The 22212-nt window shown below is 59.2% G+C and overlaps 2 protein-coding genes and 1 long non-coding RNA gene across 6 annotated transcripts; 1 reads left to right on the top strand and 2 right to left on the bottom strand.

Moving 5' to 3' along the window:
* Positions 1 to 4567: 4567 nt before the first annotated feature.
* Positions 4568 to 12833, bottom strand: TRIM11 (tripartite motif containing 11). The gene is made up of 6 exons (XM_042931613.1): positions 12287 to 12833; positions 9526 to 9621; positions 9081 to 9311; positions 6695 to 6717; positions 6506 to 6606; positions 4568 to 5985 (listed from the first exon to the last, which is right to left on the bottom strand). Exons 1-6 carry the CDS (start codon positions 12692 to 12694, stop codon positions 5438 to 5440), a joined length of 1407 nt encoding a protein of 468 aa, XP_042787547.1. The 5' UTR covers positions 12695 to 12833; the 3' UTR covers positions 4568 to 5437.
* Positions 12482 to 19043, top strand: LOC122215814. 3 transcript variants are annotated; one of them, XR_006200560.1, is made up of 6 exons: positions 12482 to 12667; positions 12901 to 13248; positions 13390 to 13488; positions 16558 to 16622; positions 17703 to 17789; positions 18463 to 19043. It is a non-coding gene; the product is annotated as an uncharacterized LOC122215814 (long non-coding RNA). The 3 variants fall into 3 exon arrangements; XR_006200553.1 differs by lacking the exon at positions 18463 to 19043 and adding an exon at positions 18300 to 18427; XR_006200552.1 differs by lacking the exons at positions 16558 to 16622; positions 17703 to 17789; positions 18463 to 19043 and having other exon boundaries at positions 12487 to 12667; positions 13390 to 13724.
* On the bottom strand, positions 13713 to 20813 carry TRIM17 (tripartite motif containing 17). Of its 2 annotated transcripts, XM_042931592.1 has the most exons (7): positions 20699 to 20812; positions 18162 to 18595; positions 17364 to 17459; positions 16751 to 16981; positions 14873 to 14895; positions 14682 to 14782; positions 13713 to 14437 (listed from the first exon to the last, which is right to left on the bottom strand). In XM_042931592.1, exons 2-7 carry the CDS (start codon positions 18588 to 18590, stop codon positions 13890 to 13892), a joined length of 1428 nt encoding a protein of 475 aa, XP_042787526.1. In that variant the 5' UTR covers positions 18591 to 18595; positions 20699 to 20812; the 3' UTR covers positions 13713 to 13889. The 2 variants fall into 2 exon arrangements, with proteins under 2 accessions (XP_042787526.1, XP_042787535.1); XM_042931601.1 differs by lacking the exon at positions 17364 to 17459 and having other exon boundaries at positions 20699 to 20813.
* Between the last annotated feature and the right edge of the window lie 1399 nt (positions 20814 to 22212).

The following is a 22212-nucleotide window of genomic DNA, read 5'->3' as shown; positions in this document are numbered from 1 at the left end:
ACAGAATCTGAAGCAGGCTCCAGGCTCTGAGCTGTAAGCACAGAGCCTGATGCGGGGCTCAAACCCACCAACCGTGAGATCATGACCTGAGCCAAAGCCAGATGCTTAACAGACTGAGCCACCTAGGTGCCCCATATATTTTCTTATTTTCTGTATTTTTCATGCTCTGGTGTTTATGTCCTCTCTGACGGGGGTGAGGGGGAAAGACCACCCCTTCCCAGGCTGAAAAATTCTTAGAGATAGTAAATGCTCTTCTTTTGTAAGCAAGGTATCCAGAGCAGACCCCACACCACCAGTCAACTTGGATTCTCAGCCACCAAGCCAATATTCTCCCTGCCCTGAGTCAATGCAGGACCAGGTATGGGACAGCTAGCCCCTCTGCCCCACAGCCCACTAGAATTATTTAAACCAGCCAAGCTAAGCTGTTTACCCCGTCCTGCCTTCTCTTTCCTGTGGAAACCAGGGGAACAAACCTGGGTCTCTCCCTTCACTACTTTCTTCTGCCTCCTACCAAAACTGCTGTTTCCCTGAAGTGGCCCTGGGTGGCTTGGCATGCCCCTTTCTCTTGAGACATATCAGTAATGGATTCTTTCCAGTGCTCAGCAGGTCACCCCATAAATTAAACTCCTGTGTGCACACAATATAACACTGACTGGCAGCAGAATGAGCAGGACAACACAGGTGTGCCTGGAACATTTTCCAGGGGACGCCCTGCCCCAGACTGTTCACAGCTAATGGCATGCAAAATCTATCAGACGTCAGCCATGCAAGGAAACTCGGGAATGCCACACGCATTTGCAAACTAGACAATATATTTGGGAATAATCCATGTGTCAAGAAAGAAATCATGAACATAATTAGCGTTTTGGGCCAGATGGGAATGGAAACAGTAGTTATAGGGCACAGCTAAAGTGGGGCATGAAGGGAAATTTATAGCTGCAAATGCCAGCGTCAGAACAGACGCTGAAATCAGTTTTAAGAAGCAGATAGAGAGGAGCAGGGACGCCTGGGTGGCTCAGTGGGTTAAACGTCCGACTTCGGCTCATGTCATGACCTCACGGTTTGTGGGTCCAAGCCCCACGTCGGACTCTGTGCTGATGGCTCAGAGCGTGGAGCCCGCTTCGGATTCTGTCTTCCTCTCTCTCTGCCTCTCCCCTGCTCACGCTCTGTCTCTCTCTCTCTCTCTCCAAAAATAAACATTGAAAAGAAAAAGAAAGAAAAAAAAGAAAGAAAAAGAAAGAAAGAAATGTAAAATCTGAACAGACCTGCCACAGCAAAGAAACTGAGATGGTAGCGAAAGAACAGAGACTCCCCAGAATCCCTGGAATCGGATGAGGTCACAGCACAGTCCTGTGCCAGCTAGTTCTCAGAAAACAGTGGCGGGGGAACGGAGACCCCGGTCCCCAGGTATGAATGCAAGCCCCCTGACACAGTACGAGCTCACGGAGTCCAAGAAGAGGAACACGAGCCAATGGGATTTACCCAGGAAGGCAAGATGGGCGGATTTAGTAAAAATCCCTCCAGTGTGCGCTTGGGACAGCTGCATTCTTTGGCGTGAAAATTAGACCTCGGGCCTGGGGTAATCAGGAGGGGAGGGGTCAGTGCAGGGGTCCAAGCAGAGGGGCCAGGCGGGCGCGCTCACTCAGGGGACGTGGGGGACTGGGGCGCAGGGAGCAGGGAGGCTGTGGGGTACGTGGGAGGCATGGAGGGCGGGGGATGCGCGGGCTGCGAGGCGGGGTCTGGAGCCACAGAGCACACGGGGATCTCAGAGGACCGCGGGGGCGGGGTTAGGACACAGGGATCTGGGCGAGGGAGGAAATCGTAGAGCCTGCCAGGTTCCGGGAAGTGCCCAGTCTGTGGGGGTGCTGGGCGGGGCTGTCGAGCGCAGCGCAGGTGGGACCGAGCTGTCCTCCACGGGTCCCTCAGGGTCTCCGCGCCCGCGCGCAGCACGTGCGGAGACTCGCGGCAGCCCCCGAACGCACCGCGGGTCGTGTGGACTCCAGGGCGCGTAGACGCAGCAGGTGCGGCCCAGGCCAGGGACGCTGGGGGTGGGGGGCTCCACCCCAGGAGGGATTCCAGCGCGCCAGGGAGGTGGGACGCGGTGCGCACGGATGGTTGCGCAACTCTGCCCAAGTTTACGGAAATCACCCAGTTAGTTGTACGTTTGCAGCAGGTGAAGTTGGGGTACAATGAGTCCTCAGCAAAGCTTTTGGAATGCAGGCAGCGCTCCAGGAGATTGTGCGGGTGTGAGGGAGGATGGTGCTGACCTCACTACCGGCCGCTGCACTAGATGCAGGAATGTGTCCCGCAGGTGCAGGGAACATGACGCTTGTCTGTTAAGACAGTCTTGTGGAGGCTTTCCTGACCAGGAGAGGTGCAGGAGGGGAAGGGCTTGCAGGGAGTGACCAGCAGCCAGCACCAGCAGGGATGGTTTTAGTTCTTAATGTTCTTTTTACCTCCACGGAGCCATGCCCTGAGATTAGACCAGGCGCTCCCTTCCTGAATATTTTCTTCATTCCACGAATTACAACCCACAATGCCTGTTTCTCTTCTCTACCTGCTTTCTCTGCTGTCTCCCCGTTGGACGGCTGAGCCACCAGGGAGCAAGGCGTCTGGGAACTTTAGGAAGTGGTAGGCTCTGTGCTGGATTATTGTGGAAGCCTCTGGATTGGCTGAGCACACGGGGTGCGCATCCTGGTTCTCTGCTCCCAGCCTTGAGTTATCCGCCTCCAGAGCACTCATCACTCTGAGGGGATGAGGGGGCTGAGAAAACCAGAGGAGGGGCTCACACCCGCTGCTGCCAGTGTAGGACATCATGCACTGGTCATCAACCACCCCCCCCCCCCCCCCCGCCCGCACAAGGGCATCAGCCCCACAGGCAGGAGCTGGCATGTTGCTGTGGTCTGTCCACCATCTAGAACAGTGGATGGCACCCTCAGGCCACTGGAGTCAAGCAGGGAGACCAGGTGGAAAGGTGGTGAATTTAGGGTGTGTGCTTGTGAATGGGCATCACTGAAGCTTGCTGTTGTTTCGCCTGGTGAAGGGTACCAGAATACGCTACCTGAAAATATCACACTTTGGCATTAGGATTATTTTGAGATGGAGGCAGATGAGCTCTGTACCCCTCATGTCCCTAAAAGTGGGACTCAAATGTAGGTGTCCATTTGTCCTCCATGCCAGGAAGGACTACTGGTCACAGGAGAGAGCTCTAGACCGTCAGCCTGAATGTGGCAAGGCGGGAGGGCTATCCACATGATCCCACTAACTAGCCTTTTCAGTTTACCTTCCCGTGGCACCTTGAAGCTTGATGCCACTTCCTGTGTCCTGTGACGTCTGCACAAAGTCATACTTTCAAACTGTGTTTTTTAAAAATGTTTATTATTTTTTAGAGGTAGAGAGACTCAAGAGTGTGAGCAGGGGAGGGACAGAGAGAGAGGGAGACACAGAATCTGAAGCAGGGTCCAGGCTCTGAGCTGTCAGCACAGAACCCGATGAGGGGCTCGGACTCATGGATTGAGAGATCATGACCTGAGGTGAAGTGGGACGCTTAATCGACTGAGCCACCAGCCGCCCCTAAACTACCTAAGCTGCTGGTCTGAGTTACTCATTTTCCATAGATATCTCCTATCAGTCTCTGTGTTGAAAACCTGTTTTTCTCTTGTTAATCTTTTACTACAGGGTTCTCAGTGAAGCCGTCAGAGGAGCAGAGGATAAACGAGGTCTCCACCCTTACACCAGCACCCAGTGCCCTCCTAAAGCCGTGGCCAGAGCATCTGTCCTGGTGTCCTGGGTGTGGCTTGGTGCTTGTCCACTCTCCTGCCCATGAGGCTGTCATGCTGCCGGCTGCATTCCCGATGGCCACTGTGCCAAGTCCCAAACCGTAGGGCCAATCTTGCTGCAGGTGGGAGCACCCAGTATTCCCTGATCCTCAAGCAGGAGTGACGCAGCAGGAAGTCACTTGGGAAGAGGTAGGAAACACTGCCAGACCCCCGCTATACTGAGAAAATACTCGCCCAATGGTATGTAACGTGAGGGAGCTGTCCAGGATGTTCAAAGTGGTATACATTTATAACAACAGCCAAGGAGCACCTGGGGGGGCTTAGGCCGCTAAGCACACGACTCTTGATGGTGGCTCAGGTCATGATCTCGTGGTTTGTGGGATGGAGCCCATATAAGGCTCTGTGCTCACAGCATGGGCCTCCTTGGGATTCTCTCGCTCTGCCCTTCCCCCACTTGTGCACGCACACTCTCTCTCAAAATAAACATAAATAGGAAAGTAACAATAGCAAAAAGCCAAAAAATGGGAGAATGCATAACCAAATAAATGGAGCACTTAGCTACTGTGCACTTTCTGGGTATCTGGAAAAACAAAACAAAACAAGAAAAATGTTCCTGAGGCAGGTGCATGAGATGAACGCACAGGAGAACGCGGTTGGGAGTCTGCTGTGCCCATGGGGGTGACTTGTGCCCCTGACTTCGCCCTTGGGGGTCCTGCCTATGTGTCACCCTCCCGGGGCCATCCCCCTCACTGGTGCATTTCCTCACCTCCACAACTGCAGACAGCAGATTACAGACAACAGTTAATTTATTTGCTGTGACATCGGTCCTTACAATAAATAAAATCTAGGGTAGAAAGAATTTGCAGCACACCTTTAAGCAGGGTGACCAAGAGTCTGAACAAAGCAAAGACAAATCCCAGACTGTTAGGAGGAAAGGGAGGGGGCTCTCTGAGCCTAGCCTTCCCCAGGCAGGGCAGGGATGCCTAGGGACCGGGTACACAGAGTTCTGGGATCAGCGAGAGGGTGACTGTCTAGCTGGTGGTTCTCAGCCCAGGGGACTGTAGGCTCCTGTGCCTGCTCACCTCAGGGGCCCTAACCTCTGCTGCACCTGACCGGGAGCCAGGGAAGGGTATTTTCCAGAAGACCCAAGTGGTCTGCATTTGGGGGAGTGGCGTGGTCACTCGGCCCCCTGACCTGCGCTCCCAGCTTCCTCTGGCCACCTCCGCATACCACCTGGTACCTGGCTGTTCCGAAGCCCATTCTGCCCTGCCTTGTAGTGGACGGGACCCGGACACAGGGTGGCAGGCTTGGAGTGGCCTCCTGCCGGCAGCTCCAGGGCCGTCGGGGGCTCAGGCTTCAGCCGGAGAATGTCCCACAGGCCGTGGTGCCTCTCCCCAGACCTCTGTAGGGCTCCGAAACCAGAGCTGGTGACTGGAGATGTCTCAGTGCCGTGGCCCCAGGAAAGATTGCAGCTGGCCCCGCACATGCCAGCGCACGCTTGCAGGAGCGAGCACACTTCAGTTCCGCTGTGCGCACATCTGTGCATGGCACCGTGTGTACCTCCCTGGCTCAGAGGACAGCACTACCCACCCAGGGTCCTGTGTAGCCAGAAGTCCCTGATCCCCGGAGCCAGGGTGAGGAGCCACGGGGTTCCCCCGTCACTGGGGAGCCAGCACGTCCCCGGGCCCACCTTTCAGCCTGCAGATGGTCATGGGCGTGGGGCTGCTGGACAGAGGTGAGAAAAGGGCCCGCAGGGTCCCCGAGAAGGGTGTCTCAGGGAAGGCATACAAGAGGGAGCCATCAGTGGCGCTGTAGAAGGACAGGTGCCCAGCCTCGTAGTCCAGAAAGATGCCCACGCGCCGTGGCGGGTTGCGCAGTGGGGCGAAGGCGCGCTCAGACGAGTTGTAGTAGCTGCCCAGGAACACCAGGATCCAGAAGCCATTGCCGGCAAACAGCTCGCCCTTCTCCTTGCGGTTGGCTGTCTCCCTGCAGACGCCCAGCGCCCAGCTGGCCCGCTCCCCCACCTCCACCTCCCAGTAATGACGACCCGATGTGAGGGCCTCCCGGCCCAGCACACAGGGCCCGGGGTCGAAGCGCTCAGGACTGTCGGGCAGCGCCTGCCGCAGGTCCCCCCGCCGCACGCTCCTCCTGTCCTCTGACAGGACCAGCTCGGGGTTGGCGGTGTCAGGATCCAGGGTCACATCCCCTGCAGATGGAGTGGAGGTCACTGGAGGAGCAAGTGGGCAGCCCTGCCTGTGCGCCCCTGTGGACCTCTGTGGGGGCTGGCTGTGCACTGGCCACGCCCCATGTTGCCTCTCTCCCTGAAAGCTATCACCTAACCACCTGCCATTGCAATTCGGAATGTTCCAGAAGGAGGTCCAGGCTCCCTCGCGATGCACCCTCCTTCAGAGGACCTGTGAAACCCCAAGGGTTTCCTGCAGCCACTCCTCCAGTTCCTGGGGCAAGGGAGGAGTGTCCAGCCTACTCGCATCCTAGACTCCCCACAGCTGGGGTCCGTGCGGGTGGACCTGTCCACCCCGGTGGTGGTCTGACCTCTGCTCTTCCTACATGCCCAGGCCAGCAGCCAGACCGGCCCTCCCTTAGCTGCTGTCTGGTGCCTGAACCCTCCAGGTCTCTGTGAACTGGTCCACCACAGGAACAGACCCACCCTGCATGCCTGCAGGAGCTCAGGACCAGTGCGTCCCCTGGGCCACAAGGGTACCCACCTCGGAACTTCCGCAGGGCCTCCACCAGCCCCGGGACCCTGCACACCGTCCTCATCTCCATGGGCACCACCTCAGGCGGCTGCAGCTTCACGTCCTGGACCCTGGAGGGGGCAGAGCATGTGTCACCCCCCATGGCAGCCCTGCCCTGCACCCCGCCCACCTTCCCCGGGGAGAGGCCGGGGCTCCTACCTGCGCAAGGTGTCCCTGATGTCCTGTGGGAGAGACACACGCCAGTCAGCGCCTGTCCCCTGACCCTGGGCCCCCCCACGCCCCGGCCACCAGTGTCCCCCAAGACCCAGCTCTGCCCCCCGTCTCACACTCACTCACACACTCATACACCAGTGATCAGGAACCAGCGGTGGGCTGTCCCAAGTGCAGCTTGGACATGGGGACCCTGGAAAGACCCTGGGCTCAGCCACCCTGCAGACCTGGCCTCACACCCCCCATGTGCTTAGAGGATGCAGGGCACTGGCTACTTGCTTGCCCACCCAGAGCCCCCAGCACCCCTGGGTGGCGGGACACGTGGGCGGGGTCCTGGCCTCCAGGGCTCAAGGGTACCTGGCTGTCTGCTGCCTGCCCTCCCACAGGTCCCAGACTCACACCCACCTTCTAGGTGAGGCCTCTCCACTTGGACATTCCTCTCTCCCATAATGACACACACAAGCATTGTACTCAGCATGAGGGATTGACTGTGTCCCTCGAATCCAAATGTTGGAGGCCTAACCCCCAGGGCCTCAGAAAGGGACTGGATTTGGAGATGGGGACTTTACAGAGGTGGTTTGAGTAAAAGGAGGTCACTAGGGTGGACCCTGATCCCACATGACTGGGGTCTTTATCAGAAGAGGGGACTGGGGCACAGACAGGGGACAACCATGTGAGGATACAGGGAGGAGACAAGGAACCTGGTGTGGGTAGCATGCAAAGCAGAAACAGCCTGTCCTTGGTAGTTTTGCTGGGTGGGCAGCCCACCCAGGGGGCACTGGGGAATGACGGGGGCAGTTCTGCTTGTCACAAGGCCTGAGGCGAGAGCAAGGCCCTACCTACCCTGAGGGTCATGTGGAGGGCCCTGAGCTCCAGGAAAGGGGCTGGCCTCCATGCAGACCACATGGCTCCTTGGAGACACATATATCCCTTTAGGAAAAGGCTCTGAGCGGACCCAGGATGGCTACAGGGTGAGCCTGGTGGGGGAAGCTGGGACCCCCAGACTCTGTCACACAGCTGGGACTCATAGGTGTGGGTTCCTGGAAGTCACCCAAACCCTCACTTCCTTGTCCATGAGGGTGCACATCCCCACCCACCCAGGTGCCAGAACCCATGCAGCAGTCCTCCGCCTAACACTGAGGTCCGAGGGTGCAGGTGCACATGACCTCGCTCCCTCACACCAGTACACAGGGTACTGCTGGGGTCTGCTCTCCTGCCCCTCCACATGGCAGACCCCACCCCACCCCTAGCACAGGCAAGGGGGGCTCTGGGGCTGGGGGGTGATAGAAGGGACAGGGGTCCTCCCTCTAGCTAGCCAGCCAGCTAAAGATCCAGGCCAGGAGATGTGAGCAGGTTGGGGGAGGCAGTGGAGGGCAGGTGGGGGAACAGTCAGGGGGCACTGGGGGGCAGGTGGCCACTTTCAGGAGTGCAGCAGGCCAGTCAAGACCACCCACCCACCCACAGCCTCCAGTGAACCCAGTGCCCGTGCCACTGGAGCCTCCAGTGAACCCACTGGGACATCTCACATTGTCCCAAATCACGTTTCATACAGACCTGGGGTTATCATCTCACGTCTGGGGCTGACCCCTCCTCTTTCCAGAACTTGGGGTGTCCCTGCCTTCTCCAACCTGGTTCACTTCCCCTGACCTCCTTGGCTGGCGGCTCAGACTCTGCCTCACTGACCACAGCCTACTTCTGCCTGAATCCCCGCGAGATACTTGGTCTTAGGTTCTTCCTCTTTCCCAGGCTTGAAACTGCCTGGTGTCTCAGCAGGGCGGAAGGACCAAGTTCAGACCCCAGGAGGGCAGCCAGGAGCCTCTGCCTTGTCAGTGAGACGCAGGAGGGTCACCACCCGTGGGAGATGCCCAGGGCTACACACACAGCGTCCTCACTCCCACCCTCTGCCAAGAGCCAGGCAGAGTCTCAGGGCCCCCACAGGGCTGGCGCAGGAATCCTACAAGACTCCCACCGGCCCTTCGCAGTCCAGGGGACCAGAACCTCTGGAGCTAGCCTGGTGACCCACAGACCCCAGATGCCACCTGTCACACGGTCCAATAGGGCTACAGGACAGGCACTGGAGCAGTTCCGGGAGGAGTTCCAGATCTGCACCCACTCCGCAGGACCCGCAGCCACATGTGGATCCCCGGTCCCAGCTACCCCCTCCCCCCCCCCCCCCACCTCTCACAGATGGGTGACACCTGGGTGAGCTGAGCGTGCAGACTGCCCCATCCGGCTGTGGCTTTCTCTGCTTTCCTCCCTCTGCCCCGTGAGCCCATCCCTGCCCAGAGCCCCCATGCAGGCACCCCCAGGGCACAGCGCTGCCCATCCCTTCTCAGAGCCGGCACGCACACACCTGGGGCGCAGCGTGCCTCACCTGCAGCAGCCCCAGCGCAGGCAGCTGGCAGCGCCCCTCCAGCTCCGCGATGAGCTCGGCCAGCTGCGCGCTCTGCTGACCCAGGCGGGCGGCGCTCTCCCGCAGCGGGGGCAGGACCTCCAGCTCCTCCTCCTCCAGCCTCTGCAGCAGCCGCTGCTCCTCCTCTGCCAGCAGCCGGCGCAGCCTCTCGAACTCTGCCAGCACGTTCTGCCGCTGGCTCTCCACCATCTTCTGCAGGGTGAACAGGGCAGCTGAGGGCCCAGGGACCCCATCCATCCCCCACCTGGGGCCCCCACGTCCTGTCCAGTCCCCAGCCTCACCCTCCTGGGCGGGTTACACGCAGGGAGTCTTCCTCATACACAGCACGAGGCAGGGGCCCGCTTGCCTGCTGCCCCCCCCCGCCCCCCCCCCGACCTTGGGCACCTCGGGGCACCGCGCCACCTGCCTGCCACAAGGCACAGGTCTCCTCAGCCTGGGCCTGGAACAGCAGCGCGTCCTCCATTTGCTTCCGCAGATGCTCTAGGGACTTCTCCAGCTTACCCTACGGGAAGGTAAGGCCAGTGTGACCCTGGCTGGGTGGGCCCCATCCCCACTCCAGTCAACCCAGCCAGGCATGACACATGGGACAGCCTCAAATTAACCTACGAGTCCCCTCCCCCCCAGCACCCTCCCCTGACTCAGTCCCCTTTCCTTCTCCAGGCCTGCTCTGGGCTCCCTGCAGGCCCCACACCTCTCCAACTGACTGCGCTCTCCCTCCAACTTCTAGATGGACTGAGGCCCGGGGAGGTGGTGCTTTGTGGGACCCAGCACCCCAGGGTGTGCAAATGCCAGGCACAGCCCTTTGGGGGCAGGTAAAGATGGTGTGCTGCACACCCCTAGCATGAAGGGTAGCTACCTGCTAGTACAGGGAAGGAGGTCAGAAGGTGCCAGCCCAGAGGGAGCCACTCTGGCACAAGGACTCTCTGGAGATGTAGGAAGAGCCCTCTGCCCTCCTTTCTGCCTCAAGGCAGAGCAGAAATTTCCCACAAGGGTGCCCTCCCTGTCTGTACCCAGAAGGGGACGGCAGTCATCACAATGTCTGTCAGACAGGACTGTGCCTGAAGGGACTTTATGACTCAGATAACCCTGACCTATCACTTGTTCCCCCCATATATTCCCTAGTTCCTTTCCCACAACTTACTGACCCTACAAGCCCTAATTCCCTTTCTTTTGCCTAGCCACTTCTCCCCAGTTTATCATCACCCTTTGTCAAAATAGAACATAATCCCATATCTAAAAGGGTTTTTCATTTTGCCTCTGTGAAGCTCTTGTGCCATGGAACATTTAAAAGACTGATAAAATTATGGGGCCCCTGGGTGGCTCAGTCGGTTAAGCGTCACACTTCAGCTCAGGTCATGATCTCAAGGTTCACGAGTTTGAGCCCTGCATTGGGCTCCGTGCTGACAGCTCAGAGCCTGGAGCCTGCTTTGGAATCTGTGTCTCCCTCTCTCTCTGCCCCTCCCCTGCTCACCCTCTGTCTCTTTCTCAAAAATAAATAAAACATTAAAAAAAATTAAAAAAAATTTTTTTAATGTTTATTTTTGAGACAGAGAGAGACAGAGCATGAGCAGAGGAGAGTCAGAGAAAGAGGGAGACACAGAATCCGAAGCAGGCTCCAGGCTCTGAGCAGTCAGCACAGAGCCCGACATGGGGCTTGAACTCACGAACTGTGAGATCATGACCTGAGCTGAAGTTGGACGCTTAACCGACTGAGCCACCCAGGCGCCCCTAAAAAAAATTTTTCTTTAAAGGCTAATAAAATTATGTTTTTTTTCACTTGTTACTCTGCCTTTGTTAGCTTAATTTGCAAGCCTCAGTCACTGAACCTAACAAGTTGGACATAAAGCTTTGCCCTCCCCTACAATAGGAAGGGGTTTAAGTGCTGCCCCAAGAGGCTTTATCAGGCTAACCGAGAGGGGCCTCTGGAGAGCGGCATGGTCACTTTCTGCTCAGTGACAGGAGAGCACATTTGCTGGACCGACAAAAGGGGTGGGGCATCCACGTGTTGTGCCTCAAAGTGGAAGGCAAGACTTCAGGGGTCTCCGTCAGGATGAGCCCACAGATGCAGATCAGGATCCAAGTTTGTCCTGTTCGTTCTAGAACAGTGACAAACTGGCCAAGTACTGGTTCACGTGGCTATACCACGTCCTTGGAGCAAGCCAGCAGACGCTCTGGGCCATGAAGCACAACGCACACCAATCCAAACGTTGGCAAGGTGTCAGCCGTGTAGTCAATACCTGGGGTCCAGGAGCAAACACTCCTGAGGCCCAGTGAGGACCGCACATGGGTGTCTGCCCCGAGCTCTCAGCAGTCGGGCGAGGGCTGGCCTGGATTTTGAGGAAATGCGTTTCCAGAACAAAGCGGGGTGGATCTTGCCATGTCAGGTGGCACAAGTGGCTCCAAGCATCCCACTCGGAAAGCTTGAGGGCTGCGGGGACCCTGGCACCTGCCTCCCAGGGAAATGGCTGTGTCCCCACCCATCCCAACCCAGTGATTCCTCAAATCTCATCTCCACCCCACAGCCCTGCCTCGCCCATGGCCCTCTGAGGGCTGAGCCCACTTCTGTCTACGCAGAGAACCTAAGGTTCTCTTCCTGCTTTCTCCTTCTCTGGGCTCCATTCCTGATTTTCAGGCCGGTGCCCCACTGGTGAATGGTTTCCTAGCCAGTAGGTCTGGGACAGGCTGCACACACACCCTGTGCCTTGTCCTTAGACCTCGGCCAGGAAGGTGCCAGCCTAGACCGGCTGTACAGGTACCCTGTGTCCCCTACTCACTGGCCACAAGGATGCTGGTGCAGGCTTGCTGCACTCAGACCCTGTTTCCCCTAGACCCCAGCCAGGATGGTACCGGTCTGGGACTGGCTGCACACACACCCTTAGACTCCCCCCCCCCCCCAAGAGGGTATCAGTCTCCATTGTTGCACGCGCACCCCTACAACCCGGCCAGGGTGCACCCCCAGCCAGGAGGATGCTGGTGTGGGCTTGCTGCACTCACACCCCGTGCTCCTTAGAACCCGGGCCAGGGTAACCCCGACAACCAGAGGGTGCTGTGTGAAGCCGGCTGCGTGCACTCCCTGCACCCGAGCCAGGAGCACACCACCCCCGGGATCCCGCCCGGGCCGAGCCCCCACCCCCGGGCCCCGACTCCAGCCGGGCCCCGCCGCGCACCTTGAGGTCGTCGGCCGCGTCCTGCAGCGGGCGCACGCGGTGCGTCCAGTGCTCCCCCGAGCGCTCACAGGCGGCGCACAGCAGGCGCAGCTCGTCGCCGCAGAAGGCAGCCAGAGGCTCGCGGTGCGCGGCGCACACGCCCTGCGGGACGGGCGACGGCGGGTGCAGGCGCCGCGCCATCTCGGCCATCTTGGCGAGCGGGCGGTTGGGCCGCAGGTTCCTCTGCGGGGACAGCTCGCGGCACTCGGGGCAGGCGTACGGGCCTTCGGGCTGGCCCCAGCAGCGCCGGATGCACTCGCGGCAGAAGTTGTGGCCACAGTCGGTCATCACCGGGTCGGTGAAGTAGTCAAGGCAGATGGCGCAGGTGGCTTCCTCCTGGAGGTTGGTGGACAGGTCGGGGGCGGCCATGGCGCCGGTCGGGCGGAGATGGGCGGCGCTCTTCGCCGGCTCGGGCGGTGTGGCCTCCGTCACCGAGACTCCGGGGAGCACTCGGAGACGCGGGGGCTCCAGGGACGCGCGGAGGAAGAGGCGCCAGGGCGGAAGCAGGAAGCAGCTGGTTTTTTTTTTTGTTTTTTTTTGTTTTTTTTTTTTTTTTTTGGAACAACCCGCTTTAGCTCCCGATTGGCTGAGGCCGGCCACGCGGCCCGCGGGCCCAACCGAATTGGAGGCTGCATGCCCGCTGACCTCGTGGCGTAGCCTCCGCTGTCTGCGCGCGCGCGCGCGTGCGCTCCAGGCTGTGGGTCGCCTCTCCCTGGCGTCCCGGGGAGGACCCGTTGCAGGACCCGGGCCGGCGGGCGCCTCGCACGTTCGCTGGGTTCCCCGCACAGCACAGCGACTTCGAGAACAAGGGGAGCCTGAGGCCGCGGCGGCGAGCCCCAAGCCGTCTCCCGTGCGCCCCTGCGCCGGGCACGATCAGGATCAGTGCAGGAAGGGGCTCGGCCTGTAGGCACTCTGGCCTTAAGGTAGACATACACCGACTGGGATTCTGGGTGCCCGGCCTGGCGTAGGGCGGTTAATGCGCCTGAAACTGCGGGGGCGGGGGCCAGAAAGGACTCTCCTCCCACCACCACCCCCCTCCCCCCCGTGACCCGTGATCCCTGCAGGTGCACCTTCAAGGCTGGACTGCTCTGAGGGTTTCAGCGATGCAGTTTGAAAAGTGTCATCTTCCCATGGTCCCCCCTTCCCCGTGACACCCGCGAAAGGTGCGTGCAAACGTGGAAGTTTTGGAAGACAAGGTGGGCCCTGCTCTGCGAGTCACAAGCAGCCCATGCGCAGGCAGCATCCCTGCGTGGGCGTGTGTCGAAGTGGGGGCTAAACACCAGCACCCCATGCTGCGTCGGGCACGGGAGGTCCCCACTTAGAATCGGCCCACTGTGAAACCCAGCGGTTTTCAAAGCCTTTATGACGCATGTGTGAATACAGTCTCTTGATATTTAAAGGCTTTAATCGCGATTACACTTCAGCTTTGAGAGCAGCCAGCCAGTGGCTCACAAGCGCTCCACCACCTTAGATATGTCTGGCAGGTGGGCTGCGCTGAGTGGAGCCACCTCACCTTCTGGAGAAACCAGGGACGCCCGCGCCCCCCTTCCCCCGGCCTGTGCCCCTATCCCTTCACCCACAGCGTCACTGTAGAGATGACCATCTGGCCTGATTTGGGGGCCCCCAGGCAGAAGAAGGGCTTCAGGGGGCCGGAGAATTGCAGCTGGGCGTAGGTGTGCAGGTGGGACCCGTCCTTCAGGTTGTAGAAGGACACCTCCCCCGCCTCGAAGTCCAGGAAGACCCCCATGTGGCTGGGGGGCTCGGCCAGCGTGACAGGGGTTGGGGCAGATGTGCTGGGTGTGTACTTCTTCCCTTTGCACAGCTGCACCACCCAGAACCCATTTTCGGGGCACTTGGGGACCCTGTCCCTCCGGCTCACATTGTCCCTGCACACGCCCAGGGCCCAGAGAGCGTCACCGGTGAGGTTCATGCCCACCTCCCAATAGTGCCTGCCCGAGGAGAAGGTCTCCCGGCCCACGGCGCAGGGGTAGGCCAGGAACCGGTCCTTGCTGTGGAGCGCGCCCTCCAGTGGCGTGCTCAGGTAGCGCCTCTGGCGGCTCTCGTACAAGAGGAGGTAGGGGTAGGCGGTGGCGGGGTCCGGCACCACATCCTCTGCAGATGGAGGGAAGGGGGCAGCGAATCATCCCTGCTCTCCCTAACCACGCCCCAGGGCTGAGTCCAGCTGTACACCTGGGCCACTGGGGTCCCTCCCCCAACTGTCCATATTGGTGGTGCTAAGGAGCTGGGAGCTGGGGGGCCATTTGGGCACCTCACCGTGTGTCCCCATAGGAACAGAAAGGGTACAGAGTGTGAATGTCCCATAAAGGACAGTCCCCCTGGCTGGGCCCCTGCTTACCTTGGAAACTCTTCAGCACCTCTATCTGCCCAGGGACCCTGCAGACTGTCCTCAGCACAGTTGGGGTGGCCTCTGGGTACTGTACACTCAGGCTGTTCCTCCTCCAGTGGACACAGGGTCATTGTCCCCTCTGACCCCACGCGGAGCCCTCCCTGCGCCCATCAGTGCCTCCCCTGCAGCTAGCCACGTACCTGCTCAGGAGCTCCTTTATGTCCTGCAAGACACAGAAGGAGGGAGATTGGCAAAGCCTCGTGAGGAATCTGGGGCGTTGTGCCTGCGTTTCTGGTCTGTAGTGCTAGAAAGGCTAAGATGTTTTCCCACAGCCCTGTGCCCACTTTCCAGAGTGTAACCCGGTCTTGGCTGCACATAGGAATCCTACGCGCTGGCCCAGCCAGGCCTCCTGTTCTCCCCACATAATGCCTGCGGACATGGAAGCTGTGCCAGTGAACCCATGGGTGGAATTGGGGGCACAGGGCAGGTGACCATCAATGTGCCTTTTGTAGTTCAGCATCACTGTGAGTGACAAAAAGGTCCACATGTTAGTTTGTAGATAGGTTGCTTTTTATAGAAGACAAAATGTTCCTCTGAGCTACGTAGCCTGAGCTACCATATAACCTGTCATCTAGAACAGGCCCCTTCCTGGGGACAAAACCCACAGAGGTCAGGACAACAGACAAAAACCTGGGCCTGAGCCAGGCAAACGGGACGGACGCATGGATTCCCTGCATGTGGCATTTGCTTCTCTTGTGGAAACATGCACACAGGAGTGTGTGCAATCTTATCTGTCGCTGTGGATTCCGTCCCTCCACATAGTTGGTGAATCACCCACTTGTTGGCCAACATAACCCCCTTCTTTCAGGGCCTCGGTGGGCCGGTCTGTCCTTGGAAGGCCAGCTGTGGCCTCTCGTGACTGCCATCCTGGGGTGCAATCACATGACTCCCTCCTGCCTGTGAAGTCGTGGGTGTCTATCTGGGCTGGTGTGTCTGTGCCCCACATCACCTCACTAATGACAGCCGCCCCCAGGCCACCTCCCTGGGCTAGGAAGGGAGGGGACACACATCTGCAGGACAAGAGCCTGTTATGGGCTGACTGGGCTTCAGATTCACACACTGGAGCCCCAGCCCGCAGGACCTCAGAGGGGGACCGTATTGGTGATTGGGTCTTTAAAGAGCCGATTTACGGTAAAGTGAGGTCACTAGGGTTGGACCCTAATTCCCTAACACTGGGGAGAGAGGCCTGGGGAGTAACCAGGCCTGCCTGCGCCTGGATCCCAGACTTCCTGCCTCCAGGACCAGGAGACAGTCCACTGTGTGAGCCACCTCCTGTGGTCTTTGTGAGGCAGCCTGAGCTGAGACAGAGCCTTCCCCTGTGTGTACTAGTTACTGCAGTCACCACCTGACCACACCTGGGCATGAGTCCCCCCCACCTGGGCATGAGTCCCCCCCACCCAGATAGGTGAGCAGGGGTGCTGAGGTCTCACCTACCCCCCCAGGTGAGCAGGTGTACTGAGGTCTTCCCTACCCCCCCCCAGGTGAGCAGGTGTACTGAGGTCTCCCCTCCCCCAGGTGAGCAGGGGTGCTAGGTCTCCCCTCCCCCCCAGATAAGCAGCTGTACTGAGGTCTCCCCACCCCCCAATATGAGCAGTGGTGCTGAGGTCTCCCCTCCCCCAGGATCAGGTGTACTGGGGACTCCCCTCCCCCAGGGAGCAGGGGTGCTGAAGTCTCCACTCCCCCAGGTGAGCAGAGTTGCTGAGGTCTCCCCTTCTCCCCAGGTGAGCAAGGGTCCTGAGGTCTCCCCCCCCAGGTGATCAGGGGTCCTGGGGTCTCCCCTCCCCCAGGTGAGCAGGTGTACTGAGGACTCTCCCCCACCCCCCAGGGAGCAGGTGTACTGAGGACTCCCTCTCAGGGAGCAGGTGCACTGAGGACTCGCCACACCCCCAGGTGAGCAGGTGTACTGAGGACTCTCCCCCACCCCCCCAGGGAGCAGGTGCACTGAGGACTCGCCACACCCCTAGGGAGCAGGTGTACTGAGGACTCTCCTCCCCCCAGAGAGCAGGGCGCCCCCTCACCTGCAACATCTGCAGTGGGCTGTGCTGGTTCTTGTCCTCCAGTTGGAGCAGCAGCATCTCCAGGGAGTGGCCCTGCCGCTCCAGGGTGGCAGAGCTCTCCCGCAGCCTGGCTCCCACCTCTTCGTCCTCAGTCTTCAGGGCCTGGAGCAGGCGCTGTTCCTCCTCCAGGAGGAAGAGGCCCATCTTCTCAAACTCCACCAGGATGCGCTGCCTCTGCTCCTTCACCTTCTCCTGCAGGAGCCGACGGTGGGGGAGGGGGGGATTGCGGGTGTGAAGGACCCCGGACCCGGGTCCACTCCCTTTCCCCGCCAGCCAGATGGGAGGGCAGCTCCTAGGACGCTGTAACCCCCCAGGGCCCTGGTGACCCACAGAGAAGAAGCTAGCCTAGCAGGGGAGGGAGCCCCTCTGTGGGGTCACCTGCTGAGCCCCAAGCAGCGGCACCCAAGCGTCCCTGCATCTCCAAGGCGGCCGGCCTGGGCTGGGCGTGTGTTCTGGATCCTGATTCTAGCAGGAATCCTGAGCTCCGGGTATGTGTTCGCATCCACACAGCTCTTGTGTGGCCTGTCCGAACCCACTGGGCTCCTGTGTGTGCACCCGGTCCCCGGGCACCTGCCTGCCACTCAGCCAAGGTCTGTCTCTCCCTGGCCTGCAGCCTCCCAGTCTTCATCATCTCCTCCCGAAGGTGCCCCATGTCGGCCTGCAGCTTCAGCTGTGAGACACATGGACCGCAGAGTGTGGGGTCAGAGGCCCTTACGCCCTTGCATCTGCCCAGTGCCCCCACCCCAGAGAAGGACGTGAGGGGGTCCTGGGGAAGAACACATGGCACCCGAGACATGCGCCTTGGGCAGGAGGGTTATTATGAGCTGGAGCCAATCAAGGATCAGCACTGCAGAAATAGACCTTCTCGGGGCTCCCCTTAACTGAGTAAAGGCCAGAGAAAGAGGAGGGCCAGGGGTCTCATCCCAGGAAGTTTTATGGCCCTACAGGAAGGTGGCGAGCTGGTGCCCCGATGCATGTGCACTAACAACCCTTCTCTTCCGTGAGTTTCCCTATATTTGCTTTCTGCTGTGCTTGGCACATGTCTCCAAGCCCACATGCTGAATACGAACCCCCAGCGTGGAGTGAGGAGGTGGGGCTCCTGGGGGGCAATCAGGTCACGAGGGTGGTGCCCCCAGGAATGGGATTAGTGTGATCATACAACAGACCCCACAGAGCTCCCCGTCCAGTGAGGACAGGGAACCAGGATGAGGGCTCTCAGCCCATGGTGCTGGAGCCCTAACTGCACGGACCTGGGGCAGGGCCTCCAACAGTGTGGACTCCAGGCCACCAGCTTTGTGGACATTTGGGCCGTGCATTATGGGGGCTCTTGTCCTGCCTACTACATGTGCACCAGGACGTCCCTGTGACCCACCTTGTACTCTTGCACGGCCTCCTCGACCGGGACCACCCTGTGGGTCCTGTGTTCCCGGGCCTCCTTGCAGACGACACAGATGGGGATCTGGTCGTCCTCACAGAAGAGCTTCAGCAACTCCTGGTGCTCTGCACACAGGTCCCTGCTCTGGAAGCCCGGGTGCTGCTGCGCCATCTCAGCCACTTTGGTCAGCAGGCGGTTGGGCCGCAAGTTCCTTTGCGGGGACAGCTCCCGGCACTCGGGGCATGGGAAGGAGCCCTTCCGCTTCCTCCCCCCTTTCCTGCCTTTGGCCTTCTCCCAGGTCAGCCGGATGCACTCGCGGCAGAAGTTGTGGCCGCAGGAGGTCATCACCGGGTCCGTGAAGTAGTCAAGGCAGATGGAGCACGTGGCCTCCTCCTGCAGCTTTCTGGCAAGTTCCAAGGCATCCATGCTTCCTGGGCAGGGAGTGGAGTGTCCCTCACATGCTCCTTGATCCTCTCCACCCCAAACCCTTGTCTGTGGCCGGCCCCACCCACTGTAGGGAGAATCTTGCTAGGTTGTGTTAGAGCGTCCCCCCAACCCCCCACCCCCCACATGATGTCTGATCTGGCTCCTCACCTCCCACTGACCTGTCTACAGCAAGAATCCTGTTTGGCCAGTTTGGCAAGAATCTCCCTCTCAGAGATTTTTCATCACTAACCCCCACTTCCCCTGAACCGCCATAAATCCCCACTGGTCCACCCTATACTGAGTTGAGCCAGTTCTTTGCTGGGATCTCTCATCCCCTATTACAGTAATCCTGAACAAAGTCTGTTTTTACTGTCCTGACTACGTGTCAGCTCTGGTGTTCTGCCACATGGTGCAGTGCAGAAAAGACACCTGGTGTGCGTGAGTGCATGCACAGACATGCACACACACAAGAGCACACACACGAGAGCAAACACACACACATGTGCACATATGCACACACACAAGAGCGCACCCATGCGCACACGCGCACATATGCACACATACACATGCACAGAACATACACACACGCACACATGTATACACATATGCACAAAAATACACACACATGCTTGCACACATACGTGCACAAATGAACGCAGAAACATACACGCGTGCACACACATACACACATGCACATGCGCGCACAAGCAGACATGCACATACACACGCAATGCAAACATGCACACACATGCACATACATGAGAGCACACATGCACATGCGCACATATGCACACATACACGAGAGCACGCATGTGCAGAGAACATATATGCACACATGTGTGCGCGCATGCACAGAACACACAGCACACATGCACACACAAACGCGCACAAATACACATGTATGCACACGTGCGCACATGCATGCACACACACAAATACATGTACATGTGCGCAGATGCACACATGCGCACACAAAGACATACACACACATGCACACACATGCACACATACAGTCTCACAAGCACACACACAAATACACACATGCACACACATGAGAACACACACATACACACACACGGTCACACACGCACACACATGCACACGCACACACATGGTCACACACGCAAGACATACATGCACACACACGAGAGCATACATATGCACACACAGTGCACACATGCACACAAATACACATGCACGCACACACGTATATGCACACACACGGTCACTCATGCACACACATACATGCACACATACATGCAAATATGCACGCACACACGACAGCACACCCACATACGGCCACACACATGCACACATGTACGTACATATGAGAGCACATACACGCACACACATGCACACACACATGAGAGCACACGCACAGATATATATGCACACACATGAGAGCACACACATACACACTCGCACACATAGTCTCACAAGCACACACATACATGCACACACAGTCACACGCACACATGTACATGCATACATGCATGCACACATGAGACCACACACATACACACATGCACACACATGGTCACACTGGGTGTGGCTGTACCCCTGACCCTATGCCAGGGAGGTCCAAAGCCCCCTCTGCAGGTCACAGGGTGTTATTCAAGCCCTGTTAGGGGATTGGAACATCATTTCTGGACTTTACTATCCCAGCTCCTTTCTCTGCAGTCATCTGCAGTGAGCAGGGCTGGATGCCTCAGGCCTCCCACGTCCCAGACCCTGGTTCAATTTATCTGGAGCTGTCTCTGCAGACACTGTGAGGTCAGGGTGTCCCTCTGCTCTCTCCACCCTAAGGGGCATTGCTGCCCACCCAACAGAAACGCGGGCCAGCGGGGCAAGCTGGTGGGCTGGGGGTCTGGCTCAGGATGGAGGCGACACGCCCAAGGACCCCAGGTCAGTGAGGATGGACAGGCCACCCTCCATCCGAGAATGCTTTTCTGTAAAGGGACAAAACCAGTTCACCCGTCTGGTCCCAGGCTGTAACCATCCTGGAAGCTGTGTCTGCTACAGGGGCAGCGCACAAAGTCCCCACCAGAGCCTCAGCGCACAAGGGGTGACGTGCCGCCTGCCCCCTCCCTGGAGGGACCGGTACTCACCACCGGGAAGGGGGCCACAGGCCGCGGTCGTCCTCAGCCACGCGCGCAAATAGCGCCCTGGAAAGCCTGCGTTTGCGCAGTGAAGACCATGGGGCGGTGGTCACAGGGGGCGTGGGGGCCCCCGGGGGTGCTGGGCTTTGTGGCGTCAACAGGGGCGGGGGCAGGGGCGGCGTGGGGGGGGGCGCTAGTTATCAGGTGGGGGCAGGGGATGGGGGCGGGAGGCTTTGTGGGGCGGGTTGTCAGGAGCCTGGGGATGAGGCGGGGGCCAGCGCAGAGTGGGTCAGGGGTGGGACGGCGGCGGTTTTGGCAACCCAGCCGGGGGGAGGGAAGAGGGATGATAGAGATTGCAGGGGCAAAGGCCAGTGGGGGGTAATCTTTCTGAGAGGTGTGGGAAAAGAGGGTTGCAGGCAGGGGGGAGGTGGGGAAGGGGCAAGGGGTGGATCCACAATGGGGAAGAGATGAGAGCAGAAGACAGAGCAAGTCTGGGCTCCCTGCGGCGTGGAGGGGGGGAGGTGCGGGAGGTGAAGGGATCGCTGGGTGCGGGTGGGGATGAAGTGGGGTCGCTGGAGGAGGCAGCAGGGCGGGCGACCCTCTCACAACAGCCCCACCTCTCCGGTGGTGACTTCGCTAGTGCTCAGAGCCGGGTCCAGGGGAGGGGGCGTCGTCCAGATCCCCGGTTAGGAAAGGAGGATCATATCGGACGGGCACTGGGAACGGTCGACCCCTTGGGGTCCGGCCCCCGCCCGGAGGTTGCTTCGGCGGGTAGCTGCCCCCAACCCGGACCTAGAGCTCGCTGGTGGCTGAGCACCCCCAAGTCCTAGGGTCTGGGGGACCCGACAGATGAGGAAATTGAGGCTGGGCCAGGGCAGGAGGGCGGGGAAAACAGGCATGTGGCTGTAGACGCACAGGACCAGGACAGGCTGGGCGCTCACCCTTTTTATGTGCGCCTGGGCCTGGGCGGTGCAAGAGGCTCCAGGCGGACAGCCTGATGCTGATTCTAATCCCCCCTCCCAGAGCCACGACCCCTCTGCTGCCCTTTCCATCAGCTGGGGCGTTCTGGGCGGAGGGTGTCTTTCCCTTCAGGGAACAGAATCATGGAATGTTCAAACCTTGAATAAAAAGGTGTCAGGAAGACCCACAGGAGAGCAACGAATCCCGTGCATAAAGTGCCCAGATGAGCCTTTTACCACGTTTGATGTATCTGGCCTGTTGTTTTGTCTGCGGGGAGACAGAGCACAGGCAGGGGAGGGTCAGAAAGAGAGGGAGACACAGAAGCTGAAGCAGGCTCCAGGCTCTGAGCTGTCAGCACCAGAGCCCAATGCGGGGCTCAAACCCACTAGCTGTGCAATCATGACCTGAGCCCAAGTCAGACGTTTAACTGACTGAACCACCCAGGCGCCCTGAACGTTGTGTTGTTTAAGCAAACCCCAGACAGCACTGGATTCATCTTTTGCCTGCTCCAGACAATACCTGGAGGAGGACAGACAGAATGACAGGACAAAAAACTACCTTAC

The sequence above is a fragment of the Panthera leo genome, chromosome A1 (assembly GCF_018350215.1).
Source record: "Panthera leo isolate Ple1 chromosome A1, P.leo_Ple1_pat1.1, whole genome shotgun sequence".
Taxonomy (NCBI): Eukaryota; Metazoa; Chordata; class Mammalia; order Carnivora; family Felidae; genus Panthera; species Panthera leo.
The sequence above is the reverse complement of the archived record's forward strand: the minus strand, read 5'-3'. Positions and strand labels throughout refer to the sequence as shown.

Coding starts and splice junctions, on each gene's coding strand:
- TRIM11 (XM_042931613.1), bottom strand. CDS start 12,694: ATGGCCGCCCCCGACCTGTCCACCAACCTCCAGGAGGAAGCCACCTGC. Junction 6,718..9,080: donor CTGCGCTGGGGCTGCTGCAG/GTGAGGCACGCT, acceptor TCTCTCCCACAG/GACATCAGGGACACCTTGCG. Junction 6,607..6,694: donor ATCAGGGACACCTTGCGCAG/GTAGGAGCCCCG, acceptor TGCCCCCTCCAG/GGTCCAGGACGTGAAGCTGC.
- TRIM17 (XM_042931592.1), bottom strand. CDS start 18,590: ATGGATGCCTTGGAACTTGCCAGAAAGCTGCAGGAGGAGGCCACGTGC. Junction 17,460..18,161: donor AGGCCGTGCAAGAGTACAAG/GTGGGTCACAGG, acceptor TGTGTCTCACAG/CTGAAGCTGCAGGCCGACAT. Junction 14,438..14,681: donor GGTGCTGAAGAGTTTCCAAG/GTAAGCAGGGGC, acceptor CTCCATCTGCAG/AGGATGTGGTGCCGGACCCC.